The sequence below is a fragment of the Culicoides brevitarsis genome, chromosome 1 (genome assembly GCF_036172545.1).
Source record: "Culicoides brevitarsis isolate CSIRO-B50_1 chromosome 1, AGI_CSIRO_Cbre_v1, whole genome shotgun sequence".
NCBI classification, from domain to species: Eukaryota; Metazoa; Arthropoda; class Insecta; order Diptera; family Ceratopogonidae; genus Culicoides; species Culicoides brevitarsis.
In genome coordinates this window covers 23,546,626-23,562,802 of record NC_087085.1, presented here as the reverse complement: position 1 = coordinate 23,562,802, position 16,177 = coordinate 23,546,626, and the positions used below count along the sequence as shown (strand labels likewise).

Below are 16,177 nucleotides of genomic sequence, written 5' to 3'. Positions count from 1 at the left end.
CTCCAAATTTATTTCAAACTTTTTATCTTTTGTCCCTTTATAAAAATTGAACTAGAGAAACTTGAAAATCTCATTATACTTACCGATATAATTGTTTTGATTTGAAGTTTAAAAATTTTTTGCAAATATAATGCATGAAACGTGTAAATCAATTGATATACAACCGAACTAATATTATTTTTCTCAGAATGACTTAATTTCTATTTTTAATTTTATTCATAATAACCAAATTTATTCATGAACTAAATGACCTATTTTTTATCCCTTTCCCTTGATAAAACTCTTAGATTTTTTTATTTTTCTCAGTGTTTTTATCAGATTTATTCTTAAGGGTCTTAAAATGATCCGTAGGAAGTCATATCTAAAAAACTGATGACAGCAAAATATTTTGGGCAACTTTTTTGATGAATTCCATAAGCGAAAATCAGGTTACTACATTTGCCTATTCCTCAGAAACCTTTTGAGTGCAAATATTATTTTTAAAATGTTATTGCTTATCCACTGTAGCAATGCAGCAGGCTGAAAGATGGGTTTTCTTTTGCGGTTTTCGCATGACAATTTTGTTCGTCCTTTCAACGACATCTCAACCATCAAAATCGGTTGAAACATTTCAGAGCTAAAGCTCTTTATAGATTTTAAGCCCTTTTAGAGGACAAAAAGCGTTTTTGTGCCTTTACGGGATCAAAATGAGTGAATGAGAGAATGAGACGGGCTCAACATATTCAAAAAAGTTGCCCTTGTATAATGTCAAAGTTTACGAAAAATATAAAGTGACCTGGTTATTTAAAATTATTTAATGAGGCAAAGTTTTTCATGTTTCATATTTCTATTCTTTCCATTTAGAAAAAAAAATTCGAAAACAATTGATTTTCATAGAAAAAAATACTCCTGTGTACATTTATCTTCAACGTTCTCCAAAATTATTAAAATTCTTAGATTTTTCACAATTTTCGAAATTTTCAACTAATTTTTTTCAACAAAGCATGTAATAAAAAATCTGAAAAAACTATGAAAATTTGACATTTTCAAAAATTCGTTGAAGGTTTTTGCACACATGAGTCAGAGGCGGACTGGGAAAGAAAAAGTTACAGGGAATACAGGCCCAAAATTGGCCCATTTTCAAGTATTTTATCATTTTTATATTGAAATTTCTGAAAATTCGGCCCATTTTTGCCTAAAATTGGGAATTTTCCCGGTGCTCCCAATGGCCAGTCCGCCTTTGACATGAGTGGACATTTTTGTTATATAAAAAAATTTTTTTTGAGCATCAGAATTTCATATTCATTTTTATAGAGTTCTGATAAAAAAAAATGTGTTCGCCCGGGAAAAGGAAAAATAACCTAAAAGTTTGTAAAAAAAAATTCATTATAAATATTTGAATGCTTTGAAATTTATTGGACCCTCTTACTCTCTTATGAGTCTTTAAACAATCTAAATAAATTGATATTTAAAGAATTTTTTCTTAAAATAGAGACGAACTTTGATGCAAATGAACAGTAGCGATGAAAGTATGTCGTTCGATGATACAGTTCTCTCAACTTCAACTACAATAGAAGATAGTAGCGGTATCAGAAGTGAAAATGTAATGTTTCCCGTAAAATTTTACACTTCATTAATTAATTAATTTTAATTTTCCAATGTTTTGTCGCAATTGATGTTTAAAAATTTTTTGAAATATTTTGGATTAATTTTTTTCTTAATTAAATTTATTTCATCATTAGAAAGTAATAGGTTATTTTTTGTATGATTTTAAAGTAAAATTAGCATTTCCGTGCAATCTCTATTTTTCAAAAACATTTTCCTACAAGACACTACCGTAATTTTTGTCCGTCCTCGCTATAACTTCGTTATTATTGGAAATCGTTTTTCAACATGAATTTTCTTCTTTAATAATAAAAATATTGATTAACGGTCAAAAATTGTTAATATTTTATCATTTTGTATTTTTTATCACGTTCAACATATTTCAAAACTTTTTTCATATATTTCTTCCATTTTTTAATGTAAACAAATTTAGAATTTATTTTTGGTTCTCATTTCCAAAAAGCTGCTTAAAGAGACTAACAAAATATTGGAAATTTAAATTAAATCACCTGAATAAAATATATGTATCATTAAAAATTTTATAGAATTCTCCAGCTTTCAAGTTCTTTGATCAACCTAACGTTGATGATGAAGAAACACTAGTTTATCTCGTGTCAAACATCTTATTTACTGTTCTCTGGCGAGGAATAGAAAACAACGAAGAAACGTGGAAGGAACGTGGTCAAGTAATGGCATGTATTTATTTAATCGCATTAAATAATGAGTTATATTGTTCACACTTGGGTCTCCGCTTACGATTAATTGAAATGGGAGTTCAAGCCACTTTAATGGATTTAGCAGATAACTCTCATCATTCTGTTATACATCATCAAAACGCAGTACATTTATTAAGATTGGCATATGACTTGGTTGTCTTATATCCCAACGAAGACGACTCAAAAAAATGTTCAACTAAACTTTTGGATGGGATTATATCCATTCTAGATTCTTTAATGATTTTTAATAGGAGTTTTACCGATGAGTGGGCTGAAATGATAATGATTTGTTTAGGACTTTTGCTGAAACTTACCACCAGTCCTAATCCTGATATTGTAGCTATGTCAACAGCAAAATTGCATGCAGTGTTACAATCAAGACAAGATCAGTCAATTAAAGAATGTGGATTTGTGATATTTACTCTAAATCATGGAATTAGTTCTGCAATAGAGCTTGGCAATTCAGAGTCATATTCATTTTTAATGCCTGTAATGAAAGCAATGTTAGAAAAAACTAAGGATCTATTTGATCTAAATAGCCTTACACCTGATTTACCCGATATAAATTCTGGACCGGTATTCTTCCAAAATTTTCAAACTTACGCAACAAGTAGGCAATGGAAAATGTTTATTGACAAAAAGGTATGTAAAATCAAATTTTATATAGAATAAAAATAATTTTTACTTATTTTAAGGCACATTCGAAGTCCAACTCCAAGAATGTGTAATGCAAAAAAAAAAACTAAAAATAAAGTTTAAACTATTTTATTTATTAGAAATTCTTACAAGTTATGTTTAGAGTAATATTACATAAAGCCGCTCCAAATAAAAATCAAAAATTAAGTCCGATGCCCCATTCTAAAAGTAAAAAATCCAATGGGGCAAAATAAAAAAAAATGTAAAATTTTTATCAAAAATGACCGACAAATTTTAATAATTTTTCAAGAAATTTTCAATTTTTTTTTACAAAATTTTCAACTTTTACTAATTTTTGTTTTGAAAACCATATTTTATCATAAATTTCCTTCTTTAAAAATAATTTTCATAAAATTACTGAATTTATCTTTCAAAATAAGAAAAATTGTTGAAATTATGTCATTTTGTATTAACATTTCAAAACTTTTATTTTATTTTAAAATATATTGGAATTTATTTTTGATTATCATTTGGAGCGGCCTTAAATGCTTTTGTTTTTTGATAGATTTGAGGAGTTTTTTGATAAAACCCTAAATTGAGGAGAATCCGTAAAACCGAATTTTCAACATTTCAGCTTTCTAAAATATTCCGGGTTTTCACAAGATTTTCAATTTTTAAGGATTTTAGTGAAGAGTCAAAACGTCTATTTCAGAAACATTGTACATATAATCCAAATGTTTATCAATGCGCAAAACAAAGTATGTACTTTGTATGTATCAACTTTCTACTTTTAAAAGCGATGATTATTCGGAAGCTCAATTTCATATTCTGCTTCAAAAAAGTAATCTTCTTCACTATCTAAATCTTTTTTACCTCTACCATGCTTTATTCTCGTTCCAAAACCACCGTTTGTTAAATATATGCCAGATGAAAAATCAACAGGAATACTTTTTCCATTTAAAAACGACTCGAAATAGTTTAAATTTGAATAGTCTTTATCAGTAGATAAAGTGTTTTTATGAGTTTTTGATGTTTGAATTGCCAGAATTTTATCTTCATTTGAACTTTCGTCAGATTTTGTATCAACGAATACGTTTGAGTGCTGTGGAGAAGGACGATTTATTTTTGGTCTGTATCTTGAACTAAGTACCTTTGTGTTTTTAGTACTTTGCTTATTATTTTTAATACTTTCATCATACAATTCTTTTGGGCTTGTTACAAAGATATAATTTGTAGTTGTCGTTGGCTTGGTGGTTGAACGGTGAGCTATTGGAATGTATGTATCTTTTGATAGTTTTATAGGAGTTTTAGCTACTTTGTAAAACTTTTTTGGTTCAAAGTTTGAATTCCCATTTGCTGTTACTATGAACTCTTCAATCTCTGACCCAGATTCAAATGTGTCGTGTAAATCAATCACGTCGTATTTTTGTGGTGTAGCTCCTGATAATTTAGGACGTTTTCGACGTCGTTGTTTTGGACGTTTAGTCGTAGTAGTTGTACTTTTAGTGCTATAAGGAAAGTTTTCGTAAGAAGTGTCATTATCATAATCAAGCGATGAAAAATTTTCCTCTGAGACAGATTTCACTTTTGATTTTTTTTTCATATTTGTTTTGCTCTTTGATCTTTTTTTTTCTGAACTACTTTTAACATTAACTCGTTTAGATTCAGATACATCACTAAAATAATTTTCTAAACTATTTTCATTTAAAAGATCAGAGTTTTTAATAGTTTTCACACGATTTTCAGATTGTATTTTTTGAATATTTGTGAAGTCGGATGGTTTATAACGTTCTGGAAGAATTGGAAGATTATTTGAACTAGTAAAATTTCTTACATCATAACCTTGTTTTGGATCTGTTCTGATTGTGTTTTGAGGAGGGTCAAAATGGTGAAATGATGTCTGAACAGCACTAACAAGTGAGGGGTTTTCTCTAATTATATTGGAATTAATAGGAACGTCATACGATGAAACTGAGTTTTCATACATATCGCCTTGATTCTTAACATTTATAGGTATGTTTTGTGTCGGAATCTCGTTGAACCCATTCTGAAGTATTTTAACATTTTCATAATGGCTTACAGTTTTTGGTATTAAAGACGATGGAATATTTGAGATATGACTATATGTGGAAGAATGACTTTGAACTGTTTTTGTAGGAAGCGCAGTATGAAAATTTATATTTTTTGAGTTTTGATAAATTTTCATGTCTTGAGGATAAAAAACTGTTTGCTGAGTTTGTGGTGTTGCAGCTCCGAATTGTTTTAATGTTTTTGCTGGATGAATTTGTTGTGACTGGAATTGTGTAATATCTGTTTGAAAGGCAGTATTTGTTGAAAATGGAACTGAACTTTGTGGGGCACTTGGCATGTTAAAAGTCGAAGGTCCAGGAGGTTCACCAAAATTATTAATATTTTGTTTTGGTGACTCAGTTCCACTTAGACTAGGATATGTTGAAGCCGGTAAATAATTTGGCTGATGAATGTGGACCTGAGTAGCAGGAGGACCATATACTGGTCGCGGCTTAGGAAGTCTTGACTTAAAAGGTCGCCTTCCTCTTCTTAAGGGTCTCCTTTTTCTCACTCTATGGTGAACAATTGTAGTACCTCGTTTAAACCGTTTATTTGTAGTATAAAACTTAATTTCTCCGGAATTTAAAAGTTCCATTGTATCCTTTTGTATGTCCTTTGTGACATCATGGTTAAATGAAGGGTTGAGTGAAGTTGTTATAGAACAGAGGATACTCTAAAAATACATAGAAATTTTGATTAATGAAAACAATCTAAAATATCTGTAACATTAAATTAGCACATAAAAAAAAACATATATTCAATTTTTGTATAGGAAAATAAAAAAATCAAGAAATTTAATGAGCAATTGATTTATTGATGCGACCCAATTCTTTAAAACGTTTTGGATTTCATGAATTTCAAAAAAAAAAAAATAAAATAAAATAAAATAAAAAAATAAGAAGATAGAGGGATATTGAGTATCGATCAGTACAAATAGTTTTCATCAAAATTTAATAAAACATTGCATATATTGTTCATCAATTTTGATGATGATTACAATCACTTTAAATAAATTAATACAAATTTGAAATGAAAATTGATAAATTAATAAGCTTTTCAAACATTTGTATAGAAACGCCTGACTCGTACTTTCATTAAATTCAATGAAATTTATAGCTCTGAGCGGTTTTTCAATGATTTTCTTCTTTTTTTGGTAAAAATTTTCAATTCTTCGTGGATTTCAAACATTTCCATATAAAATGCATGTGTTTGAAATACACCATGTCAATATGTTTGAAATCCACGCACTTCGGGCAAAGAAATTTGATAGTTTTTACAAGAATCTCAGGATGTCAATTAGAAAATCTAAAAGGACATCAAAAAAACCTTACGTATACAAAAATTCAGATTAATTGGTGAATTAATTTTGTCGAAAATTTAAAAAAATTACTAAAAATGCGTTTGAAATCCACACAACGTATGCAATAAATGTGACATAGAAATTTGTGTATTACGCTTTACATACAAAATTGCAGCATAGGAAACTATTGTATAGAACAGTAGCTATCTTGCAATATATACTTTAATATTGTTGGCGTTGTATTTGTCAGATTTTTTTCATTTCAAACATTTCGAGATTTTTGTTTGAAATTTCAAACACAAAAATTCCAAATTTATCCAAAAAAAAAATTAATGTTAAATATGAAAATCTGAAGAGATCTCTTCGGTTTTGTTAAATTTAGATAGTTTTCTTCATAATGACGTGTTAAAACCTTCATGAAATCGAATTTGAAAAATTCAAAATTTTTAAATGCTTGGCGGAATCCCTGTATTGCTAGAAAATTGTATTTTATTATGAATTTTTTTATCTAAAAATTACTAATATTTTTTCAAAAAAAATTTTACAGTTGACGAATTCTACGTGAGATGAACGATGTTCAAAAATCATGTCTTCAGATTTTGATGAAACTTTGGGGGATGAAAGACCTATAAAAAATAAGAACTTTTGCGTTTTTAGATTTTCCGATTTCCACCCCAATCGGGTGTGGGGGGGAAATAAAGGTTTTTCGTTTTTCAGCCATAACTTTTCAATGGAGTACAGTAGATTCGAAAGTGAGGGCTTGTTGGAAAGGTCTTAGCAAGGGCTACAAATCATGGAAGAAAAATTTTCCACTTTTCTCGGTAAATGTTGGAAAATTTTTTAAAAAAATAGTTTTTAAAGGGGGGGTTAAGGGGGGGAACTCGGGGCGTCCATTGGAGAAAAATAATGTGCTTGAGACGACAAATCATATAAGCGAAAAAAAATTTTCAAAAATTTTCCGAAAATTTTCGGGGGGGAAAATTTTGAAAATTTTTTTTTCTCCTAAAATGTTAGTTGTCTCGTGTACATTACTTTTCTCCATGAAACATATGCTCGCAAACAAATATTTTCCAAGATATAGCCGGAAAACTCAAATTTTGGTGAAAAATGGCCCAAAAATCATCGAAATTTGAAAAAAGTTGTTCGAGGGACCTCCAAAATTTGAAAATCTAAATATGCCATCTTATAGTACGTAAAAAGACCTGTCTTTTGAGTATATGGACGCCGATGGACACCCCGAGGTCCCCCCCTTACCCCCCCTTTGAAAACTATTTTTCAAAAATTTTCCAACATTTTCCGAGAAAAGTGAAAAAAATTTCTTCCATGATTTGTAGCCCTTGCCAAGACCTTTTCAACAAGCCCACTCTTTTGAAGTTATGGCTGAAAAACGAAAAACCTTTATTTCCCCCCACACCCGTTAGGGGGGGAAATCGGAAAATCTAAAAACGCAAAAGTTCTTATTTTTTATAGGTCTTTCATCCCCCAAAGTTTCATCAAAATCGGAAGACATGATTTTTGAACATCGTTCATCTCATGTGGAATTCGTCAGTTTTTATGATATTATTTTTTTTTCAATTTTAACTAAAATGTTATAAAATTAATTTCAAATAAACAAATATAAATTAAATGGATGAACGGTTAAAAGTTGTTTGAAGTTTGCCATTTTTTTGGCAAAAAAGTATTTTTTATTTTTTTTTTCTATATATTTTTGACTTTAGGTGCCCGAATGTGTCCAAATTGAATGTCAGACGAATATGTGGGCCAATCCTATACTATAGAAAATATCAAAAGGCCAAATATTTTCCAAATTAATAATTTTTTTTCCTTGAATCGAGAAAAGCAAAAAATGACAAAATTTTCAATGCTTTTCAAATTTTTTTTAAAAATTTTATAAGTTCCAAAGTTTTGGTCTAGTATTGTGTGTATTGAGAACACAAGTGCTTTGAGCATATTTTGCATCCTCAAGGTTCAATAAGATATACGAAAATTTTTTGAAAGTTAGTAAATATGTCATACATCAAAGTAAAAAGGTATAAAATGTTCAAAATTCAAAGTTTTTGTCAATTTGTAGCTTTTCCCGTATCTCCCTTAAGAATTTATTTTAATTATTATTTTATTATCGTATGCTATTACAGGATGTACAGGATGTATAAGATTTATAAGATGGAAGAAAAAAATATAAATATTTGAATTAGTTTTATTCAATATTATTTTAAATTTTAAGAATAATCAAGTTCGTTATTCTCAAAATTGAAACTATTTGAAAAAAACTTTTTTTCAGTCGTTATGATAGCTTCTTATTCTTGCAAACTATTTAGCCTAACACTATTTAGTTTTAAAAATCACCTGAAAAGCCCTTCAAAAATAACAACAAGTTGGTATCTATCACGCCAATACTTTTTTTTTAAATGTTAAGTGTAATTTTTTAGTTTCATTTATTTAACTCACCAATGAAAATAAAAATAGCAATAAATTTTTCATCTTCTGAAGGTTTTAACTTTTAGCAAATTTAAACTTTACTGCTGAAATAATTGAATAAAACTTTTTTATACTTTATTTATTCTCTTATTTTAAAGTTTTCTTTGTTTTGTCCATAATGATTTTGAAACAGAAACTTAAGGCTAATATTGAAAAATAATTAAGTTTAATAATGTGTTAAACATTAGGTACTTAGTTTGTTTTAAGTAATCAGTGCCACTTCAAATGTGTAACTGAGTAATTTTTAGAGTATGCATCTTCTTTTATAAATTTTTTACAATACATTTAGCAAAAGACGTCTTTAAAAAAGTACTTTACAATTGCAGTTATGTACAAATACACGTATGTATTTCAAGACTTAACTCTTCTTTCTATCTTCTAAAACTGGATCTTTCTATTTACTCATTCATATATACTGTACGTATTCATAAGTTGTTGAAAATTGGCTTGAATGGGATATGTTGATTATTTTTTATAACCAGTTCCTCTTTACTTTTTATTTGTTTTTATACATGCAAACAGTTCGTCAATTTTGTGAAAATGAAACCGTGTACGTATCGATAAGATTTATTCAATTTATAAAGCCGAAATTTTAATAATTTAAAACAGAAATTATGTATTATGATGAATTTATGTTTCGATAAATTGTTTAAAATATAGAACTTAACATAGACTTATTTGTTTTATCGTAGCTTTTTAAAATTTTCACCTTTAAGAAAATGCTAGTGTAATCAGTAAAGTAACACGATACGGAAATAAAAAAATCATTTGAAAGGTAGGAAGGTTTATCTTTTGTAAAATGGTATGTGAAGGTGCAGTTAGATGTTTCCAATTATTAAAGAGTTTTATTGCATATTTGTACGTGACTTTAAAACAATGACAATGAAGAAACGCGATGTTAATAACTGTTATTCAGTCGTATGTTGCTACAAATTTCACTATGAGAAAATGAAGAAGAAGAAAACAAAGTAAAATACACAGATCATATATAAATATATGTGTATAATGTCATTTTCAACATTTTTGTGTTTCTCTTTGTTAGGCATACCTAACTATTGTATAATATATTAACTCAATAGGAAGTAAAAGTTACAAAATATTGCAAAAATAGACATGAATAATAAAGCAAATTTATGGAGCTAAAATAGAGAGCCCACAGATTTTATATTTGAGCACAACGCTATAAGAAATCATAAAAAATTATCAAAACAAAAAAATGAGAAATTTATCCTATAGCTTCATACTCTTAATTTGCGATCATGCATATTGCAAGATTATTTAGTAAGTTTTGAAATACTTTTTCATACAAAATGACAAAGTTCAAACAATTTTTGGTCATTAATGAATTATTTAGTTGTTTTTATGGTATCTATTTTGAGATTTGAAAATTTAAAATTATCAGAATATTTTAGAACATTTTATATAAAAAATTTCATAAAAATAATTGTCAAACAGTTTTGAAAAAATTTTTAGAGAAGAAAATTCATGTTAAATTTCGTTTTTCCATACAAAAGTTCTTAAAAATTGAAATATTGAAAATTGGAAAAAGTATGAAAAAAAGGATAAAAAACGATTGTATTTTCGACTTTTGAAGTGGGGCATGGGACAAAAAGTTCATTTTGTTTGGAGCGGATAAAGCCGCTAGGAGTTATAAATAATCCAAATCTGATTGTTTTATCTGTTTTATTTTTGCTTTAGCTACATTTAATTTCGCCTTGTTTTTAAAATTGTTTATCCATTTTTATTCAAAATTTTTGAAAAACACAAAAATATCACATTTTTAGAAATTTTGATAAATAAGGAAAAAAAAAGTTTCGCGCAAAAGTTTCTTCTCATATCCATCGAAATAACGAAAAACTATTTAGTTATCATTCATAGAATGGAATGCACCAATGATATTTTTTAACTGCCGATACTCAATATTCCTTCTCCTTCCCAATGTATTAAAGATCTATAAAATTCAAAACATTTTCGATAGTTGAACACCCTAATAATTATAAATTTGTAAAATCGAATCTATAACCGCAAAATGGATGTGTAAGGTAAAGTTTTTGTTGTATATAAAAATAAGATGAAAATTTTACAAACGTACAAAATGTTGTTGCGCTTTTAAATTACAAACAATTAAAAGAACAATACCAATTCTGCAGAACTTTTTTAAAAAATTAGGTATATAAATTTCCAAGATTGCTGATTATTATTAATATAATCTTATTATTTATTTATACACTGGTTATTTAATTTCAGATAAAGCCATTAAATCTAACATATGAAATGGATATTAAAGAAAATGTGTCAGAACCATTAAATATATTTTGGGCTGAATGTTTCGAAACATGTAAAGAAATTTCAAATAAACGAGTCAATATGCAAATGGATAGTCGTCGTAAATTCAATGAGCGAATCTGGCTACCATGGAGGATGCGTCAGTTTACAGAAAATGCTCGTTTAAATCAAAAAACAATTAATTCTAAATCTAAAGATTTACGAACAGATCGTCGTTGGTCTATTTTGAAACGCTATTTTTATGGACAAAAAGGAACTTGGAGTAACTCGTAAGTTTTTTTTTCATTACATTTAATGTAATTTTTATTTACATTACATAAATTTTATTATAAAATTTTTTATTAATAATCGTATGAATAAAACCAAAAGTAAATTCATATTCCTAATGTATAGTTATCGCGCATTGTATGTTATTACTTATAGATAGCAGTTGTTTGATAGTATTAAAGACGAGGTTAAATAACATTCGTTTAAACGAACAGCTGAACCGCATTTCAAATTTCATGATCATATTTTAATATTTACCGGAAAATTTGTGTCCATTCATTGGTTTTGCCAAAGTTTTTGAAAATTTTTCATCACCCAAATTTCAAGACGGAAAAACACCTATTTTAAACTTTCCAATCGTTAGTTTTTTTAAATATTGAACTCACTCTTATGCTAGTTCATGCATTCTGATAAATATTATATTTTAAGGTAGTTTGCCAATCTGCTAGTTCATACTTCAATGTTCAGAGGTACAATTAGCAAGAACGCAAAAGCCCACGACTTACAGACGGACGAAACCACGAGCATTTTTTCAAAACGAATTTTAAACATGGTAAAAAAAATAAACGTGACGAGCTTAAAACATTAATAAAACGAAAGTTTTTACAATATAATACTTAAGGTCGGCATTTCATCACGATTAAATGAATAAACTATTGATTTTTTTTCAATTTGAGTGTCCTGAGTCAAGTTTTTACTCTTATGCAAATCGATAGTAGTCGTAAGCTTAACGAGCTACCTTAGAAACTTGAAAGTAATGAAATACTTTTTTTCATACAAAGTGCCAAATTTCATACATTTTTTTTACCGTAAGGCCGCTCCAAATTTATTTCGAACTTTTTGTCCCAAAAATTTTTTTTCAAAATAAAAAAAAAAAAATTGAAATACTGTTTCATACAAAATGACAAAATTAACAGTTTTTTGTGATAAATTTTAGTTGATTTTATGGTATTTACATTGAGATTTGATAATTTAAAACTTATCTTAGAGTAGGTATTTCAAGTTAAAAATTTAAACAAAAAAATTTCGTAAAAAAAACTGTCAAAAAATTTTGAAAAATAATTTTTTTGAAAAAAATTTTAACGAAGAAAATTCATGTTAGATACGATTTTCAATACAAAAATTTTTAAAAATTGAAAATTTTTTAAAAAATTTTGTAAAATTCCTTGAAAAAATATGAAAAAAGACCAAAAAACGGTCAATTTTAATGAAATTTTTAACTTTTTTTTTATTTTGCCCCATTGGATTTTCGACTTTTGAAATGGGGCATGGGACAAAAAGTTCAAAAAAAATTTGGAACGGCCTAAATCGATATTTTTGTTGTCTTAAGTTTTTTGCATTGATATTTGTTTATTTGAAATTGATTTAAGAACATTTTAATTAAAATTGAAAAAAAATGAATATAATTAAAAGAAAACTGTCAAAATTTTTTTGAAAAAGAAAATACAGTAATTTTATGAAAAAAAAAATTTAGAGAAGAAAAACATTAATTGTGAATGAATTAATTATTAAATAAACGAGTAAATAAAGAGTTTTAGGTAAGAAATATTTATAGAAGAACCCTTGAGTTGGACAAAATAATATTTTATAAATTATTATTTTCAAATTAAATAATAAATACATATTCGTGTTTTCAGTTAAACATTTTTAAAGTTTTATTTTAATTTTGTTATTACATTATTATCATTTTTATTTTAATACCATAAAAACTATAAAAAATTACAAAAAAAAAACTCGCAGTCAATTATAATTGGTTTTTAAATACTTAATACATTTTTATAATGGTATAATTAAATAACTGTTGTGTGTTGTTGTTGCCTTCAATCGTTTCCTTAAACTATAGGTTCAATTTTTAAAAAGATAATAACATTTGAATTATAACAAGCAAGTAAGAAAAAATACGTCAGAATATTGAAATTTAAGTACCTAACGTAGTGTGATATTTGTAATGTAATTTGGTTCAAAGCTCACAAGAATATTTATAATTGGATAGTAAGTATGACAGAAAAGAATGATAATTAATAACAAATATAACAATGGTAAAATTTAACCATGGTATGGATAGGCTGGATATCCTAGAGTAGCACCGTGAGCCAAAGCTAAAGAAGTTGGATGTCCAAAAGCCAAAGGAGCAGCAATTTTTGCAACTGGGGCAACAGCTTTAACTGCTTTGACCACTGCACCTTCTTTGTGAACAACTGCATTAAATCCGTTCACTGGATCAGCTGTATATTCTACGATTCGACGTGTACCATCAGGTTCAACCAATGAATAAGAGCCAGTAACTACATCACCATTACGTGATTCTTGTTGAGATTTGTTGTCACCAGTCAAAGCGTCCTTAAATTAGAAAAGAAAAGTTAGATAAAAAGTATACGTTGAAAAATGTAGTACTTACATGTATATCATAACTGTATGAATATTGTGGATTTGGATCGTAATCATCACCAGTAACAACTTTTTTTACAGCATATGGAGCTGCTGATCAGTGGTTGTACTCTTTTTATTTGATCAATTTTTGACATAAATGAATTTTTACTCACCAACTTTAGCTACAGCTGGATATCCGTAACCTGGATGAAGAAGAGGAGCTGGAGCCACACCAATAGCAACAGCTTTACACGCAGCAATACAGGCAATAAAAACCAAAAACTGACTTAAAAGTTATTTATACATTAAATATTTTTATTCGAAAAATACTCACTTTGAAAGCCATTTTTGATTATTCGAAAAATATAACTGTTTGTCTTAATACTGATCTAGCTCAACACTTAATCTGGCGTTTAAATATTTTGTGACTCCTTTATATACCAATCAGTTTTGTCTATATACCAATGACAAAATTCTCTATCAGACTCATAAGTCAACAATCGTTTAATTATCTAATTTTAAAAAAATATATTCTATATCATACTATAAAAAACCCGTTCACTTGACATACCTTGATACATGCAGTTTTAAAAGTCAAATTTTTCTTTTCAAAAGTAGGTACCTACATAAAATATTAACTATAGCACATGACAAGTTTTATGCACATTTTGAATTGAGCTAGATGCATTTTAATATTTTTTTAACATGGTCAATATTTTCGGGTTAACATACATTTATATCATAGAAAAATACAAGAAGTTCAACCAAATTAAGCTTTTTGGTATAACTGGTCAAATTTCGTTTCATATCATTTTTTTCAGTAAAGTTTTTGTAATAATAAATACACAATAATTAGTAGACGAAATATTCGGTCACGATAAAAAAAGGTCCTAAATACCTAACTAGGTTTTCGTTGCTGACGATTGTGAACCATGTGATTTGAGAAAAAATATCAAGAAAATTCATGCTATAGATAAAAAATGAATAATAACGAACACATAAAATGTAATATTAAGAGTTCTTAAAGTGTTATTTTTAACACAAATGAAAATAAAAGTAATTCATGTAGAAAAATATTATACGTTCTCCGACGTATATTAAAAGGTGTAACACTTATTTTTTTTAAATTATGACCTATGTTTGTGTTTACATAAAACAGAAAGAAAAGTTGTCTTGTGTACAAATTGTATTACATTGCGTGTACACTACAAAAGTTCATAATTTACTTTATGTACACATTTAAGAACAAATTAATTCACGTGATCTCAAACTTCATAGTACCTCAACTTGAAATATAAGTAAAGTTTAATTCATAAATAAAATAAAATACACATAAAATTAGGATTCTTAAAAATAAAAAGACATCATGATGAAAATACTTATCGTCCCAATTGTATTTTTCATTCTAGCTTGTGGAATCACAATGATGGTATCTGCCTAATTATTTGCCATATTTTCCGTCCATATTTGCCGTCGAAAAAAAAACAATGCGATTAAATTAAAAAAAAAAAATTGCTTTTTAAAATATTTCCTCTAATACTTCTAAAAATTTCAAACAAATGTGAATATACCATAATGTGGGATTTATAATCCAAGTTCATAAATGGACCTGCTGAGGTTTAATTAAAACAAAAACAAAAAATAGCTCATGCCATGTTTTATGATGAAATGTTGAATGGAGCAGTCTGATTTGAAAATATATTATAAAAAAAATTTGTTTTAATGATATATCAATTTATTTTACCATTTACATTACATTTTTCTTGCTTTTCAGAGCAATTCAAGATGAACATTGGAAACTATCTCACCATGAAAACTTGGCTCGCATGCGTTTAAAGCTTGAACCAAACTATTATCATAATCCTCATACTGAGGCGTCCAATTTACGCGACAACACTATATCAATTTCAAGTACCAGGTTGCTAATTGCTTGTAATATTATTGTAATATAATATAATTTCATAAATGTTTTATAGACGTTTATCAACTGAAATAACGATAGCACCATCAGTGCTAGGATATGAAAATTCAGACGAAGAAAATATTCAAATTGAGGAGGAAATTAAAGCGAATATTGAAGCTCAAGCGTGAGTATTTGAAAAATCTTATCAAATATACATGTAATTTCATAAAACTTATCACGTTGGTAAAATCCTAATATTTAAACTTAATTTTATTTCAAACTAAATATTGAAGGCCAGAGACTTCCGAAAAGGAAAAAATAGTTATTCAACAAGAATGTGAACTAATTTCTTTAATGATGCGAATAAAAGGTCGTTTAGATATCACAACAAATCAAGTTATTTTCACGGATTTGTCTCCAAATAGAGAGGACGGAACTAACTACGATTTCAGGTAAATCAATGCCTATGCAAAACAGCATTAATTTGTAATTTTATCGATATCATTTAGCTAAATATTATGGATTTCCATATTTCAGAATAGTTTTTTTTATACAAAATCATTCAGA

At 27.6% G+C, this 16,177-nt stretch overlaps 2 protein-coding genes across 2 annotated transcripts in view; one reads left to right on the top strand and one right to left on the bottom strand.

Moving 5' to 3' along the window:
- LOC134837481 (neurobeachin-like protein 1) overlaps window positions 1–16,177 on the top strand; it is a 36,047-nt gene that overhangs the window by 10,192 nt on the left and 9,678 nt on the right. Inside the window, exons 12-17 of the mRNA XM_063852859.1 lie at window positions 1,472–1,582; window positions 2,130–2,942; window positions 11,032–11,339; window positions 15,482–15,625; window positions 15,684–15,794; window positions 15,904–16,062. Coding sequence (XP_063708929.1) covers window positions 1,472–1,582; window positions 2,130–2,942; window positions 11,032–11,339; window positions 15,482–15,625; window positions 15,684–15,794; window positions 15,904–16,062 — 1,646 coding nt within the window. The remainder of the gene's footprint in view (window positions 1–1,471; window positions 1,583–2,129; window positions 2,943–11,031; window positions 11,340–15,481; window positions 15,626–15,683; window positions 15,795–15,903; window positions 16,063–16,177) is intronic.
- LOC134828055 (larval cuticle protein A3A-like) lies at window positions 13,331–14,053 on the bottom strand. Its single transcript, XM_063841004.1, has 4 exons — window positions 14,042–14,053; window positions 13,881–13,989; window positions 13,736–13,818; window positions 13,331–13,677 (listed from the first exon to the last, which is right to left on the bottom strand). Exons 1-4 carry the CDS (start codon window positions 14,051–14,053, stop codon window positions 13,384–13,386), a joined length of 498 nt encoding a protein of 165 aa, XP_063697074.1. The 3' UTR covers window positions 13,331–13,383.

Bases quoted from the DNA above. Each gene is read 5' to 3' on its own strand.
- LOC134828055 (XM_063841004.1), bottom strand. The intron at 13,819-13,880 runs GTGAGTAAAAAT...ACCACTGATCAG, and splicing joins TCCAGCTGTAGCTAAAGTTG to CAGCTCCATATGCTGTAAAA. The intron at 13,678-13,735 runs GTAAGTACTACA...TTCTAATTTAAG, and splicing joins CATACAGTTATGATATACAT to GACGCTTTGACTGGTGACAA.